The 17,453-nt window shown below is 46.1% G+C and overlaps 1 protein-coding gene across 1 annotated transcript; it reads right to left on the minus strand.

Moving 5' to 3' along the window:
- Positions 1-48: 48 nt before the first annotated feature.
- LOC119405325 (peptidyl-alpha-hydroxyglycine alpha-amidating lyase 1) lies at positions 49-15,130 on the minus strand. The gene is made up of 8 exons (XM_037672158.2): positions 14,880-15,130; positions 11,058-11,194; positions 9,725-9,838; positions 8,866-8,938; positions 7,229-7,430; positions 5,913-6,104; positions 4,170-4,276; positions 49-1,187 (listed from the first exon to the last, which is right to left on the minus strand). The coding sequence occupies exons 1-8, from the start codon at positions 14,958-14,960 to the stop codon at positions 1,086-1,088; spliced, it is 1,008 nt and encodes a 335-aa protein (XP_037528086.1). The 5' UTR covers positions 14,961-15,130; the 3' UTR covers positions 49-1,085.
- Positions 15,131-17,453: the final 2,323 nt, after the last annotated feature.

Here is a 17,453-nt window from a genome sequence, read left to right on the forward strand (position 1 = left end):
GTTATACAGAAAGAAATACGCTATATGTTACAGCTACCATGCCCACAGCGTGCCTAATTTTTTCGTTTGTTTCGATTGTAAATCGACCTTACAACCGAAAGTAGTTTCGGTATCGATTGTAAGTCGACCCCCCAACTTCGGAATTTATATTTAAATGAAAATGGGTCGACCTACAATCGTGTAAATACGGCATGTACGGTCACTCTTGCGTGACTCGGCAGAAATGCGTCAGTGTAGATGGCCCAGAGTTTTCTTGGTACTGAGTCAAGCTCACTGTCTTCGCACTGCCTCTGAAATGTCGTTGGCAGTACTCTTTATTACATCCAGAGCTGAGCCATGCAAAACCTCGCAAGGGTGATTGTACCACTGAGAATGATTTGTGAAAAACTGTCCCTGCTTTAGAAACATTGGCTCTGGGCTATCACTTCCTTCGCTTGTGAACCCAAGCCTGAAAGCTCTGTGGACAAACAATTAATAGCTTGGCTGATCTTTCATAAAAAAAAGTAGAAATAAAATAAAATCTGTTAGTACAAGTGACTGGAAATCTAGAGTCAAACCTCCTCGCGACAAAGTCGCGTCAAACACCGAAACACTACGTTTGTTGCATTGTATATTTGTTACGTGCCGACATCGGCAAAAGGGGTTCCACATTTACGTTGTTTCGTCAGAGAATTCATTACATCCAGGTATATTATATCGAGGTAGGACTGTATACTAAGTAAATACTTAGGTGTGCCACTGGTACTCGTGGATGGCAAAAGGGAATATGCGATCACAGTTTGTTCGAACGATACAACCATACATAGAGCTGTTAAAACTGTTGAGTAGAATATAAATGTTAACTTTTGCTTTACAAGATAGCTCTTAAATGGGAAAACAAGCGAAGCCTTTCGTACAATATAGGTGGTACTTTACCGCTTCGGCTTGATAATCACCGGCTCACTGATGGCAGATGCGAAACACTGCTACGAAGCCGTGAGCTCACGGCTGTGTTGCGACGCTACAGTTCTCTACGTCCAATTGGGATGGAGATGGCCCCTGGCTGGTATAGAATATGTTAGGCGTAGCAGTTGGCCCGTGGGAGCTCAGAGACGGAACTTGAACACCTTACGCGGGCTGTCCAGATCGGCCACATAAAGCGACTGACCATCTGGAGAGAGTGTGATGGCGTGCGGCTGAACCATTGGCTGAAAAGAGAAAGAAGGAAAGAATGGATTTCAGACTTGATGCAGAAATTTCTTAGCTCTGCATGGTGGCTTGAAGGGGCAGTACAGAGCGACACTAATGGCGTATTTGACTAGTTTCAACCATGCTGGAGTTAACTTCGCAATGGTTTGAAGTTGTCTTATGGGGGACGATGAAAGGGTTGATTGACAACCAGCCATTTGTATCACGTAGCCACAAGGAAATCCATATGGATTTTTCTTAGTTGGCAAACAATTTGTCCTTGTCCAGGAATCGAACCCTGGACCAGGAACTGAGACTAGAACTACACTCTGCAACATCGCAACACTTCATATAAGACATACAAGCGCAAACAAGTTTGCGCTTCCATGCCTTCTTTTCTCACGTCCTTGTCTGTTGTGCACACTGGAAGTTTTCCCAAAAATGTATTTATACCAACTCGCCCAGCTTTCAGTACTTTTTAAACTGAAACCTTTTTTGAGGGGTCGTATTACCAGTTCAGCTAACCAGGATGCTAGCAACTGGCAGTGCGAGGGCAAATTAGTTAACAACTCGAACGATATGGCCATGAGGTATTCCAATAGTGCTCCTGACCGGGCTACAGAAATTAGGCGCCTTTTCTTGTTCAAACCACTACCAATATTGATCTTGGGTTTGATCTCCAGACCAGGACGAATTTTTCTTCAACCAGAAGCTTTCCTTTTCTGAGAAGTCCGTACGGATTTCCTTGTGGCTTCGTGATAGAAACGGAAGGCTGTCAGTGTCCCTTTATTAAAGGGACACTAAAGGCAAATAACAATTTATGTCAGAGTGAAAGCCCAATGTATGACAACGTCTAAAACGGCAGTATTATCAACAGCAGTGCCCTACTTACCGAGAAATTAAGCTAAATGTATCACATGATGAGCGCCACGAGTGGGACATTTTCGAAGTGATCCCGATGACGTATGGAAGTCGGCCTACAATAAATCACCAGTAATCAAACTAGCAGCGGTAAAAAAGAACATTCCAAGCATCAAAAGACGTAATAAAATGCTGTTTGTTCGTTTCCGCTTGATTCATGGAAAACAAAACCTCCGTGGCGTTGCCATGGGGAACGGCGCGCGTGGTTCAAAGGTTCCGTTTTCGCCGAACTGCGCCTCGCCCGTCTCAGGGGTAGTTTCGGGATCGCGTACTGCCGTGCGTGTTTTGCGCGCTCGTGAAAGTCGCTCTGACAGAAAGTTCGACAAAATGCCGCATGCGTGTGATATTGCCGGATGCCCGAATGGTGCACAACGCCAGTGCTGCAGCAAGGAAACCGGTGTGTCTTTTCACTGGGTGCCGCGGAATGAACCCTTACGCTCGAAGTGGCTTAATGTCATACCATTGCGCCAGTGTGCTAAACAGTCAAAACCTCTGCGTGTGTGCTCGCTGCACTTTCGTACTGAGGATTACGAGACCAACCGCAACTTGGTGAAGGCTTTGAATGTGCCCATCCGAGCAAGTCTTTGCCGCAGCGCCGTTGTTGCTACTGTGGATCCCGCTACTTCCGCTCGGCCAGTGTCAGCGGCCGCGCAGTAAAAGCGGGCAACGTTGGGCACGGCAGCAGTGACGTATGAAAGTCGAATTTTCAGGCGGGAGATTTGAAGCGCGCTAACGCGATGAGGACCACTAAAAACGTGATTTTATTTCAAAATAAGCACTTCCTTGGCACAAAAGCAGCACTACGAGGTTTCTGGACCGCTATTTCAACAATCAACGTCGACTTAATATTTGCCTTTAGTGTCCCTTTAATCCTTCCGCCACCTTGCGGGATTCCGCAGAACCCATTTGAAATTGCCTTAAAGGACATACACTAAAGGTGTACAGTCAGAGGTTGCGTCTGACAATGAGGTTGCGTCTGACATGGAAATGGCTCCGTTATATCCGAAAATTCGTTATAAAGGTGTATTCTTTACACTGCATTAATGGCAGGACTATACTGCTTAGTTCGTTATAATGGCCAATTCGTTATATCTGTACTCGTTATATCGAGGTTGGACTATACTAACTTCAAACACAAATTACCCTTTCATAATACCGAAAGCACCCCTCTTGCCACAAGAGGACGTTTGGTTAGCCTGCAAACGTGCATAAAGAAAAAGAAAAAACAGGTGGCAACGCCACCTTGAGGTTCACAGTTCACTCGCAGTGACACCGCAGATTCTGAGGGCATCTCATACGTCCTCAGTTATGGAGATGGAGGCAGCAGCCCCCCCCCCCCCCCCTCAAATTTTCACCTGCCCCCACAAGAGCGAAACAGCAGTCAAAACACAAAGCAATAATTCCCTGCCTCCCTGCCCCACCATGCCCCAGTGGAACTCCCTTGTTGTGACTGTCAGCCCAGGAAGAAAATCCTGGCCCTGCCTCTGCACTTCCCTGCTCCCCAACTTCTATGTAAAATGGAAAAGTTGCTCCTCTACAACTTCACGTGTACAGTGCTCGTCAAATGAAACCCGAACACCGGCAAGCCTTCGCAGTGGTATAGTGCGTGCCGTCCAGCTATCACCATGGACAGGCGCGCATATGTGCAGTGCAGTCAAACCGGATGCGTGCGCCTGTCAATGGTGATAACTGGACGGCACGCACTATACCATGCGAAGGCTTGCCGGTGTTCGGGTTTCATTTGACGAGCTGGCTGACCGAAGCTTGTGACACTTGTGAAAACTTATGAAGCTTGTATACAACGAAAAGAGCGGCGCTGCACTGTAATGGCAGTTCGCCGAATCAACTTTACATCGTACTATGCACTTTAGTGACAAACTGTCGGTGCTGATGGTGGTCAGTATGGTAACCTAGACGCAACGACCCTTGGTAACCAAGACGCAACATGCCAGTACGAACTATAAATGCTGCTTGTGACTGGTATCGCGCGTGTTTCAAATATTATTGCACATTGTGCAAAATAAGCGAGAAGTTTCGCGATTCCTCGTGAACAAAACCATAGGTTTTTGAACGGTACTTGCCACAGATTCTGGAGTGAAGCGCTCTGGTCTGGCACTTGGCTCAAGCTCTAGTTGGAATGCCGACGACTGGTTGGGGGCCAAGGACTGTATGCCGTACAGGGTGTGACCTGTGTCATACGAATGCGGAGGTTAGGGTGGCAGAGGTTGAAGTGGGTTAAAGCTGAACAACAGCACGGAGCAATAACTCAAACCTCGATATAACGAACACGGATATAACAAATTATCGGTTATAACGAAGGAAGTGAAGAATAGTCTTGTCATAGAAGCAGTGTTACGAATAAACGTTTATAACGAATTTTCGGATATAACAAATTTATTTTCGTGGCAGCTATGACTTTGTTACAATGAGGTTTGAGTGTACAGACAAAAGAAGGCAACAGGCGAAGCGCTGCGAAAGGTGGAGTGCTGTGACCGGAAACACTTCGTCTGTTGTCATTTTTTGTCGTCATAATTCCGTGGTGCCAACTTTTAACATGCATCCCCAACTCACCCAAACAATTACTCTCCCAAGTTGAACCAGAGCACAGCAGGGTTCCGTCTGTCACATGCCATCTTACTAGACAGTGCAACATCTTCAAACAAGAGTTGTGGAGCTGTGTGGTCTCAGAATTACTACTACCTACAGTTTATTTTCTTTTATTCCCACTGACCAGCCACTCAGTTAATGCATGAGAGCTGGCAGGTGCCGTTGCCACAAGGACTGCTGTCACGAATTCTTACTACTATTACTACTGCTACATACAATACTGCCACCATCCATGTTGCAAATGTCTGCCTGATTGGGCTATGCAAGAACCCCTGTCCACTAGAACACCATACATGAGGGAGTTTTGTTACACCTGCTGAGGTGCCCAACATTAGAATCCAAAAAAGAGAAAAAAAAATGGTCACTTCTCTAGACATAACTTGGTACCCCACCAGAAGCCTCATTCATAAGAGTTGACTTTTCATTGTTTATCCCACTTGCTTCATAAACCTGCTTGCCCTTTCTAGTGCTGCTGCTCTTTCTACTGCCCTTGCTATCAATACTACTTCGCGAAGATAAACAGCGCAGGCAACAGGACAACGAAGAACCGACAGGACGACAGCTCTCTTGTTGCTCTGCCATGAAGCCGTACTCACAGGATTAAGTTCTAACTATCACAATCAGTTAACTTATCACAACTACTGCTGGTGGTACTGCTGCTGTTATATCTGATTTGGGCTGGAGCTGCAAATTCTCTGACAGACACCATCTTCCTCAGTGAATGTGACCGTCATTCTACACTTGTGTAGCAGCGTCCACAAGTTCTGTTTACCTCTTAAAAATGAGCTGGTAAGTTGTAAAAAAAAAAAGATTAATTCAGTTCCACCAAGTATAAAATCTGCAGAAATAGTGGAGCTGCGATTCTCCTGCGCTTCCCTCGTGATTTTCTGTGATTTTCTCTCATGTTTTGTGATTTCGTGTGGGTGTCTGTGGTTATGTTATTCATAGATCAGAGATGCACGAGAAAGCATGTGTGGCATCCCCTGCAACACCCGCTTCTGATACAGTGACGTTAGGCCCTATTCACGCTCGAGCCGCCCTTCCCCGTTTCAATGTGCGGCTAGCTCCTCGTCCGCGACCGACGCAGTTATGCCATCTATGGTTGTATCTGGGAACCGGAGTGTGACATGCGACGCAGACACTCATCTGTTGTCAGGCCCAGCCCTTGAACGGCTCCACTGTCAAAAAGAAAGGAGATGACAGCCGTGAGAACCTACCTCTGGCAGCAACGTCGTACACACGTTGCAGGTGTTCCCCAAAGGCCAGCACCAGGTCGCCCAGGTCACGACCCGCCCGTGGGCCTCGTGCCCCCGCCCAGTAGCAAAGCACCCGGCGCCGCTCCCGGTCGGCCACGCACACCACGTTCATGGTGGGCACGTATGTCAGGCCATGTGGCACCAGCATGCGTTCTGGGAACATCAAGGGTGTTCCCAATGTTTTGACTTAAAACACGTAGCAGAACATATAAAAAAGATATACTGAGAGATGCATATTAAATGAAAAAGAACAGTGTATAGGACATGTGCAGTAGCACTGATAGTTGGGCGAGTTGGTAAGGGTTCATGATTATGAAACGGCGCAGCGGAAGGACATGCAACACTGGCGATGGAGAAGACACGGCGCTTGTCTTCGTGTCTTCTTCGTCAGTGTTGCGTGTCCTTTCATTGCACCATTTTATAGTACATGTGTCTGCCTGGTGTTTTTCAGCTGAAAGTAATTTTTGAAAAGTGCCTGCAGTGCTATAGCACCACTCCAGTCCTCGAAATGTAGTACTATAGAAGGGAGCGGTTATAACTCTAAAAGTATCCAGGATTGCACTGGTCGTGGTGCCATGCTGTTGTCACTTAAACTTTGTGAATGAAATGCCACTTTTGAAATACAAAAGTAACCAGAACGCCAATGCATTTCATGGCACACTTAAAAAATGAATGCTATCTGGAAGCTGGCGTCTACCAAAGAATTGATTCTAAGTGAACATACCTTGTGAACTCACCAGCTACAATTCTTTGACTGCAATACATGCTGTAATTGCTATTGCCTCTTCACGTATGACTCTATGGGAGCTAGCGCGGCACACTCTATGTGTGAGTCTTTGACTCAAAGCAGGCTGTAACAACCAGCACAGCGAAACCTATCACATCATCAGGGCGAGTGTGTGAACCTGTTCATTAGAGGATAATTAAAGTGTGGAATAATGTAGTGGCCCCTTCAGTCGCCACCTTGTCAACTACTTAGTTATCACTTCATATCAAACAAACATTGCACTTCTTCCGCTTCAATGTTGACCTTTGATGTCCTTTTGAAGACAAACATTAAAACAAAGCGCAGAAGCACGTCCACTTTATCGAAATCAAAATGTGGAACAAAAAGCTCTTTAAATTTGGCATACTAGAGAAACACACGCAAAAGAAAAACAGCACTGACTCGAATGCTCACAAAACCTTTAGTTACGTTCCATAGGACTGAGATTTTACAATACCTATACTTCAGAAACATAGGGGCGTCAAGTACAAGTACAAGAATGTGAGGCTACCTTGGAGTCCAATATCGGTCAGGTGGGTGCCGTCTCGGTTGAATACGGCAATGCGGTGGTTGCAGTAGCCATCGCTGACAAAGATACGTCCCGACGGACCCAACGCAACACCCGTCGGCTTGCAGAAGTGGTTTCGACCACTGCCTGGCTCGAAGGCATGACCCAATGCCAGCGGAGGTCCCGACGAACTGAACCTGAAAACCTGCGCATTCAAAACAAAAGCTTTTCATTCAAGGCTCGACTCCTTGTATTGCCTGGAAATCTCTGTTTAATGAAGCCACTGTGCATATCGAAACACCACTAGATATAGACACCCTGTCATAATTGTAAAGCTAGCTCTCCTGAGATGCAGTTGGCCCAACTAATGGCAGCTGGTCGCTTCTGCAAACAGAGCGTTCAAGCCCAGTTTGCTTGCACTATGACGTGGAAAATGTAGACTCAGCTCTGATGACATAAACATGCATAATAGACAAGCCCCTAGCACGTGCAACTATAGGACCTCGTCTCCACTTGAAGCCCGGCAGGTGCCGCCATAATTTGGGCGTATATGCAGTACAGGGAAGTGCATTTGCGGATAATGCGAATGGTCTATTACGGGTACAAAACCAATGGAAAGTTTCTATTAGCTTGTACCTGTGAAATGTGTGTTGATGGTACGAAGAGTGATCAAAGGCGTTGTGATCGTTGACCAAGTCAAAGTGAAAGACACCCAGAAATGGTTCACGACTTGTACAGATTCCTCGATCACACTCTCTACAAGTTCCTCACTTTCACTTGGTCAATGACCACAATATCATTGTCATGTTACCTGACTTTCATTGAATGCCTGACTAAAGAGTGATTCAACTGCAGCAAATAATGAAGTGCCAATTAGCTGGACTCACTGCGATTAATAACAACAACTGCCAAAACAAGCGAGTCACTAGTGAATAAAGCCGAGGTGGTAACATCACTAGAAAGATCTGCTGTGAAGAGAATGCCATTAGATATGGCGTTTTGCTTTTGAGAACAAGGTTGTTGAATGCACAACCTCTGCATGACTTGCGTGATTCCAAACCAGCCAGCTGTGCTCCAATCTGCTTTCTTGGGTATATGTGAATATGAAAACCAAGCCCAGACGGTGTCACTGGGCACCACTCGTGACTGTGGTGGTCAAGTGCAGAACGTGCTTGCAATCACGAGAGTTTCCAGCCTTTTCGGTTCTGACATAATTTGCTTTGTCATTCACAGTTTCTACGCGTCAATTTGTTCACTAATTTGACCTCAAAACTTGTAGTTGAGCAACTTGGTTCATATTCCGCAAAATGGTGATGCCCTTTCTTGTCCCTGTTTCTCTGCTCTGTGTTGAATATTGTTACCATCTTGCATAATTTGACCTCGCACAGCCGACGTGTACTACCTGCTTTCTGGTAGAGTGTCTACGCCGTAAAGGCAGAGGTGTGACAGTCGATTCCGGGACTGAGACGAATCTTTAATCGCTCGCAAAACCTTGCCTTCCAAGAAACACGCGTGGATGTCTTTCGCAGTATCACTGTTTGCAATTTGGTCAATGCCAACTTTTCCATTTATTCGAGAATTCGTCAGCTTTCCAGGTTTGTGCGGAGCCGGATTTGTGTTGCCGAAATGGTTACTCTCACCTGATGCAATGCCACGTCTGTTGTCCACACATGGTCATCGGCGTCGACGTGAATGCTGTGTGGCATGTAGAACCTGCGTGCACACAGACGGCATTTTAGAGACTAGTCTGTAACCGAAACCTACGGTATTGACTAACAGTAATGCGGTAGTTAGGTAATACGGATGCTCACAGGCTGCACTCAAGTACTGTCAGCGTACGTTGAAATAGAAAAGGGAATAATCGATCCCAGAGCCTGTTATGCATTATTAAAGTGAAGTACAACATGTAATTACTTTGGTTTCTGCACAGAACAGTGCTTAGTATATGTTTTACAGCCTAATTTAGGACACTATTACAAATTCAGATGAATCTTGAAGCGAAAAAACTCACTAGAGCGTCGTTTCAGAATTTTTTACATTATACATGGCAAGCATAAATGATCCATTCGTTTTTAAAAGGACATATTCATAAGTATTATACGTACACACACGAAAGATGTATGAAAAGAACCAAAAACTCACCAAGTTTGTATTGTGTATTCCAGGTGGCAGCACCACTACTGCAATCCTTAGTCAAGCTCACAGAACGCATCAGTGCCGCAGTGCAGACAATTGACAGGACTATGCGACATAATGTATGGAATGAGCTCGACTATCGTCTGGATGTGTGTCGAGTCACCAAAGGGGCACATACTGAACATTTGTAGAGGGCGTATAAACTTGGTGAGATTGTGGTTCTTTTCATATACCTTTCATGCGTGTACGTGTAATGATTTTGAAAATATAGCCTTACAAAATGAATGGCCATTTATGCTAGCCATGTACTTGCATACACAGTGCCTGAAGGGGACAGAAACACTGGCAGAGTGAAGTGCTCACATGTTCTGGCCCCAGTGATGAATCAGGGCACCCGAGTATGGGTCCACCACGCAGATGGTAGGCTCCTTGATGACGGCATTCTGGTGTCGGTACACATGGCCGGCTGTGAATGACCTGCATGAGTGCGTGACGGGTAGACAGAGATCACACAGCTTTCGTACATAACTTTAGTCATACTGCCGGCTGATTCAAAAGTCTTTAAGTAGTGTTGAATTGCCTTTGACTATTGTAGATATTGAGATCAATGAAATGCAAATTATTTAAGCTCACTGAAACGTTTTGAAGTATACTAATCACCATCTAATTATCTCCCATGAACAGGTGACTTAGTTTTCTGTGAATCCTCCAGTTTGGCCATTAATTTATAAAAGCTCCATTGTCCGCACAACATGACCAAAATAGGAAAGATTTATTTCGAAGACTTTTGCTTTGAAAGAACATTTGGGCTTGATGTCTCTAACGAGCGAGAGATTCATCCGCGTGGCACATCCTTATATTCTCAAGACTCTACACCAGCACCACACCTTAAAAAAATGCAACTTTTTCTTGCATATTTTTACAATTCACATCCTGACACATCACCATAAGAAAAATTACAGCGTTAACGGGAGTCTAACAGTAGACATGGCCTGTACAGTATGCAACACACCACTCCGGCGTTTTCTATAGTTCTGTAGCTTGTAAACCTGTGCACTTGAAAAGGCACAAAAGAAAGCTGTGGAGTCTATTTTCAATTGTTACAGGCGTACAGATCCTCCAAACCGAACTGCTGCCATGTGCTGGCCTTGCAATGTTGTCTCGGCAAGCTGAAGCGCATGGGTAAATATTATTGCACTTATTCTTACATGATTGCATCAAGCTAAATCCCGGGTCGGTAATCAGATACAAATCTTTGAGACAAATGTGCCACAAACATAATTTTGCCTCAGAGGAATTTTGTTGTACCAACAACTTATTTCGCTCCCACTTTTTCCCACAAAGTGGAATTCCTAGCATGAATGTACAGTTGTTCAGCCCGCGCTATAATTATTTACTGAACTCATGGAACAAGCTGTTAACGACAGCCATATATCATGTTGCTGATGGTCTTCTTTACTCCTGTTGTTAGCGTACTCTTCTTGCCTGAACTTTCTGTTTCCCATATAATGTGCAGTTAGCATCACTTTCCCCAGCATTTATTTTATACTCATCACCCCAACCTCTGTCATAATCCCAATGAGGAATTGATGGCATTTCAAAATAAATAAGTTTACTGCAAGTGCATCATTGCTGTCCAATGACCGTCAGTTCTATTGTAATGAAAACAAGTCGTGGCCTCTCCGGCCGGACTCACGTTTCATCCCAGATGACAGGGCCCCGGTGAAAGACGTACAGCTGGCCCTGGCTGTTGACAGCAACGCCTGCCACTTGGCCCAGCAGACTCTTATTGGCAATCTCCCATCTGGTATCCTCCCATGGCAGCAGGTTTTGCTGCAAGAGTTTCCAACAGTAAGAATGGCACCACTTGTAACCTGCTGCTGTTATAAACACTAACTGCAATATCGGGTGGACCTCACACAGAGGCGCTTAATCCTTTGAGGCGTTTTGTAGACGTTTGTGTAAACAACTTGCTTACTAGCTAGTTGTGTCAGCTAGTGGGTAAGAAAGAGCAAAATACATTGAGGGTTGGATGAATTGAACCTCCCGCGTAATGAATGTGTCTTCATTTAACTCCATTTTGCAGTGTATTTTTGCATATGATCACTTTGCTGAAGGCACTCCCATGTTCAACGAGTCGGTCGATGTGCCGCTTTCCACAAGACACTTCAAAAGTATAACTTCTCTTTGCTCGAAATAAATATAACTGAAAAACAAAATCGCACGATACTTCTAGACCGATATGTGATTCTATTTATGCAAGAACAGGACATGAATGAGTTCAGGATGAATAGATATTGAATTACAATTTAAATAAGATAAATTACTATAAAACACATGACTCCATGCATTCTGATATATTTCTTGTTGCGATGAAATATTGAGTGCCTTGAAATAATGTTCTGTAAATGACAGTTTTTGACAGTTGTTCATAAGTCCCTGAGAGTTCATAAGTAACCCTGAAAGGGTTAAAGAAACCGAAAAAAAATATTGGCCTGAAGTGATCACAAATTTTAATACAAACACAACTGAAGGAGGACTAAGATGACCATACAACGATACATTGTTCTACATAATACATATCATTAAAGGGCTGATATCATGAGAGATGGTGATAGCATTAGAAAAAAGAATACAACATTTTATATGCATGTTTACAAGTGTCGAGAATTATGTGACAAGAAACAAAAGGAGGAACAAAAAGTGATGAAGGCAGCGAAGAAAGAGCTGGCAGATGATTACACAGTAGGATGCGAAGTAATAAACAATTAAGCAGCGGAAAACACCTTGTGAAAGGCATTGATGTTGAGGAAAATGGCTTACAGTCTTACTTTAGCGTTTTGATAAGTGGCTTTCTTTGAGATGCTTGTGTTGTGTGAGATACAGGGGCCACGAACTGTGAATTTGTACGAACCTCATCCACAGTCGCTTGCCTGCTTAAAATTTTTTTTTTTACGTAGAATGTGTATACACCACTGTAACAAATAGTTCTGCCACTTATCTTAAAAGAAGCACTGTTATTGTGAACTAATTTTTCCAAAATAAAAAAGAAGAAATTATAACAGAAGCTCCAAAAGTTTCAGAGAAAGTCCCAAGCTTGCCTAATTACGGGACCAGAAGCCAACATGAGATCTAAGTCGTGATGCTTAAATGATATAACTAAACACTGCCTATCAATATGCAACTGTAGTAATACATAATTAATCATATTTTGTAAGAATTGACAAAAAGTGTTGTAGAAATTATGGTAATGGCACTTCCTTTAGTATTGAAGGAAAGGCTTAATATACCACATGGTGTGTATGTACTAGATGGCTATAAATGTGATACTAAAACACCACATTGTGTTTAGGTAGGATTCTCGGTTCACTGCTTTGTGTGAGGAATAGCACAGCTGAAAGCAATGAAGGCACTTCTGGTGTATTCAAAGTCAGCAGGTACCTGCAACGGGTTTGCAGACATGATGTGAATCTTCAAGTGCACTGGTGCCCTCGTTTTCTCTCTTTTCATGTCTTTCCACAAGGGCAGGGTAGCAAAGCGAACATGCATCTTGTTCATATATCCCTGTCCTTGTGTACTCCCCTCTCCCTCTCCGTCTTAATAACTGAAATATCTTCATACGTTCTTCAGCTGCACACTTCTTTGTGATTCTTCAGATGTAAGAAATGTGGCGTAATAATATTTGCAGTGGACATACGATCCATCGGTGCAAGAAGGGTTTGTGCCTGTTTCTGGAAAAGAACAAGCTCTATTTATGGTAAACAATGCCCAAATGCCCTTTTAACCGTATCAAGGTAGGCAAATTTAGTATATACCCAAGATGTAACCACTTCGTCTTTCGAGTGGCACACCAAACTGATCGGTTAAGTTCGTTTACATCAATTTATTTTCAGGAATGCGAATGACCGAGTGTGAGTTCACTACTACTATTACTACTGCGCTGACATTTCTGGTCAGACTGCCGTGCGACAGTTAAAAATAAATAAAATAAAGAAAAAAAAAGTCACAGTTTCGCCGCAAGGGCGAAGCAATGAATGCGATAGCAAGGAACTAATGCTATACGAAGTGAGGCTCGCCAATGGATACTCTCAGTTTGAACAGCACTTCTGTTGCAAAGGCGGCCGAAGCAGCGAAGGAAACTAGCGTGCTTCAAGTGTCGAGCTGTGACACTTGATAGTTCGCGCAATCTTCTGTTTGTTCGTTTGGTGGCGTCCCTGAGCTCGAGTGACATTCGTACGCGCCGTAACATGAGCGCGGACATCATGGTGAAAGCGTGAAACATTCCTCTACCCCTCTCCACGAGAAAACTGCGCGAGCAGACAGCGGAAGGGCAAGCTTCTCCCATGCGCAAATATAAGAAGAAGCGAGCGAGCTCGCCGACGACTTTTAAATGCGCCCGTCGGGCTCCTAGCGCCACCTCGCTGTTAATGAAGAAACGCTTATTATCGCCTGCTGTCTCTGAGTCCGTCCAGCGCTAAATGGTGTGTATATAACGCTCGCCGTTAGCTACGTGGAGGATGATCGTTTCGTGGCGTAGTGGATAGCACCGCTCGCTGCGGATCAAGAGGTCCCTGGTTCGATTCCGCGCTGCGGAAGCATTTCTCTGAGTTATTTTTCTTTGGGGCATTTATATATATATATACATACTTATACATATACGGTGCATGACGGCGGCGACGGCGACGGCGACGGCAAAATCCAGCCGAGACTGTCCATATAATTGCTATCGCAATAAAAGTTCACCCCTTCGGCTGCTTACTCCACATCACAGAGGAGCCTTGCAGTGAAGTATCAACAAAGCGCAAATGTCGCAGCTATCGGATAGACCTGAATAGGCAAATTCAGTCGGCGCCGTGAAAGGAAATCAGTAGCCGTCAGTATTTCGCGTCCCTTCTGTTTGATATCGCGGCTTTAACTTCATTATCGTATGAATCCCAGCTCAATGCATAGCCGTCTCGATCGCCAAACTGATTCCAAGCGCGCAGTGGGGATCCATATGTTGAGTCTTCATCTATGCGCAAAGGATCGCTAGCGGCTGGTTTGCTAGGAAACAAACTAGCCATGTGACTTTCACTCATCGTCCAATGTATCAATATAATCGACGGGTAAATGCCGCATCTAAACTAATTTATATTTGCTGGGCGCGCGAGCGCGCGGGTACATTCGATAAAACAAAACACACAAATGTGGCCAACATCAAGCAGTCAGAAATATTGAAGATTCAGTGCTGCGTCTCCATTTTTGTATATATCTTCTGAATATGGCCCGCTTTTCTAGCTATCGCCACCGTGGATTCTAGCCTCGAGTTATTCATTTCAGTGTGAAGCGCGCGATAAAACTAGCGGAATGAGAGAAGGATGTGCCATACGTGCCAGTTAGCTGGCTTTTCGGTGTAAGGTTCTGTGCCAACTATGTCATAGCACGCGAGACGTTGTTTCACGATGCGCGCATGTGCGCTACTTGGGTCTGAGAAGGTGCGGAACGTGATTGACGTGATATTACGCGCACGCGAGCTCACCTGTCTGTGAGAGGGAGGCACTCGCCAGCCGGCAACACCAACGAGCAACAGGCAGCCGACTGCTGCCAACGAGTACATCATGTCGACTTGCTCTGACGACCAACTGCTTCCAGTGAAGTCGGTCACGGGCTTGTCACAGACATCCCTGAGCCAAGAGAGTGCGAATGCGACAGATGCTTGACAGCCACCGTACCCGCTGCTGATGGATTGCGTTTATTGCGGATGGGGATCACGTGACAACGCAAAACGACGAGACGACGACGTCATTCTAACGCGCTGTGACGCTCTCTTCTCTCAAGGTATAGTGGGCCGTTGAACGAATGCGTCGTGGTTGGGGGCGTTGTGCGCCCGCTCGCCACCTTAGAGATTATGGCGCTGCAGTCGGCTTACTGTCTCAGGGACGGTGACAGGTTTGTCGTTGCAAAATCAAGGTCGACGAAAAGAAAAGGTGTTTCATCTCCTGTGAAGTGAATCGTCCTCTATGGACACTACGATAAAACTTCCGTGGTGAAAAGTTCTTTGAATGTCGAGTCCGGTTACCAGTAGTCGACGGCTGCCATCTTGGAGTGGGCAAAAAGCCCGGAGAAAGGACAGATTTTTTCCTCCATAACAAAATGCGTTAATGCGCACCGTTCTTGTTACTGTTTTCTTCTTTTCGAAACTGGTTTTCGACACTGGGTTCTAGGTGGGTACAGTCCTGTTGGGATTAGGAGGATTGGGTGGTGCGGATGCCCATTAATGAGCTTCCTGGGGCACGTAAAACGAACGTCCCAGTTCCTTCAGTGCCTATGCTAACTTGACGGGAATTGTAGTCTATTTTTGCTTGTTTGCATACTCATTGCCATAGGCGTGCGCACAGGGAAGGGGGGGGGGGGCGGCTAATCACCTAAGAGGGGGGCGCAAAATCTGCCCCGTACATTGACCTTTCTAGTCACCTAAGAGGGGTGGGAGCGCAAAATCTGCCCCGCACATTGACTTAGTAGGGGGGGGGGGTCGCTGAGATGAACCTTTGCCCCCCCCCCCTGACTGGGAACCCTGCGCACGCCTATGCTCATTGCTTTATACTGGAATCCTGCGCAATTTTAGTTCTATGTTCGGTTACAACTTAATACAATACAACGTACCTCCACTGAGAAAACAGCACTGCACATATGCCCTTCGTCACAGCTAGCTTAGACGTATAAATACGCTTCCCGAAAAACAAAAGCTCGTTCTTTTCATCTAGTTTATCTCTGTCTGCATAAAGATATGATGGTCGCTCTTAAAAAGTTTTACTTTCATAAACTGTAAATCACACGTCACTGTGGTCTAGTGGTTAGTGTGCCCGCCTACTGGCCCGATGTTCACGGTGTAGCGAAGCGATCGAACTTGGTAATGGGTCGTCCTCTCGAACACCTCCTAGTGGGTCGCCCTCTTCGGCTCTTTTAGAAGAGAACGCAACTCGCGCTGAGAGTCGGCCCCGCCTCGACTGTCGCTGTTGAGTATCGTCGCCGCTAATAAACCTCTTTATAATTTGGTGGAGAGTGCTGAGCCTTCACAACAACTTCGGCCCTCGTTCGATGCCCCTGGCTCTTCGATCCCGTACCTTGCCGCCTACCATGTCTCAAGACGCCTCCCAGCAAACGACCCCGCTCGCACCGACATGTCCCGGTGTCCCTCGTATTCGCGACCCTCCAGTCTTCACTGGCGCCGATGGTACCGACGTGGAGGACTGGCTCGCCATTTACGAGCGCGTGAGTGTCCCCAATAAATGGGACGAGGCCGGAAAATTGACTAACCTCGTTTTCTACGTCGCGGGTGTGGCGGGCCTGTGGTACAACAACCACGCATCCGATTTTACGACGTGGTCCGACTTCAAGACCGCCATTATCAACGTGTTCGGCCGACCTGCCGTTCGTAAGCTCCAGGCCGAACAGCGCTTACGTGAACGCGCCCAGCAGACCGGTGAATCATTCACCAGTTACATTGAAGACGTCTTAGACTTCTGTAAGAAAGCCGACGCCACCATGTCCGATTCTGACAAGATCAGGCACATCATGAAAGGCATCGACGACGACGCCTTCACCATGCTGCTCGCCAAGAACCCCAGCACAGTGGCAGAGGTCATCACGCTCTGCCAAAGCTATGAGGAGCTGCGCCGGCAGCGATCGATGACCCGTCGCTCTCGATCACGCGACGCCGAGCTTGCTGGCTTGTCGACCATACCCGACCACTCCGCGTTGCTCGCAGAGATCAAGACCTTCGTGCGCGAGGAAATCGCGCGCCAGTTCTCTTTGCTGGACTTTGCTCGCCCTCGGTACGCTCAACAGCAGTCGACCACCCTTCTGCCTCCCCTCCGTCGAGCAATTGAGCAGGAAATCGCGGAGGTCATGCCCGAGTACCACCAGCACCATCCGGCTTCTGCACCTTTGAGTTACGCCCAAGTTGTCGCAAGACCGCCCCCATCAGTCGCTACGGCGGCCCCACACATTTACGCCGAAGCCTCCACTCGACCTTACTCTTTCGAAGCTGATGTACCGGTAGCCTACGCCGACGTCACGCACAGGCCACGACTGCAGCCCACCATGCAGTCCT

Source organism: Rhipicephalus sanguineus, chromosome 9, assembly GCF_013339695.2.
Source record: "Rhipicephalus sanguineus isolate Rsan-2018 chromosome 9, BIME_Rsan_1.4, whole genome shotgun sequence".
NCBI lineage: Eukaryota > Metazoa > Arthropoda > Arachnida > Ixodida > Ixodidae > Rhipicephalus > Rhipicephalus sanguineus.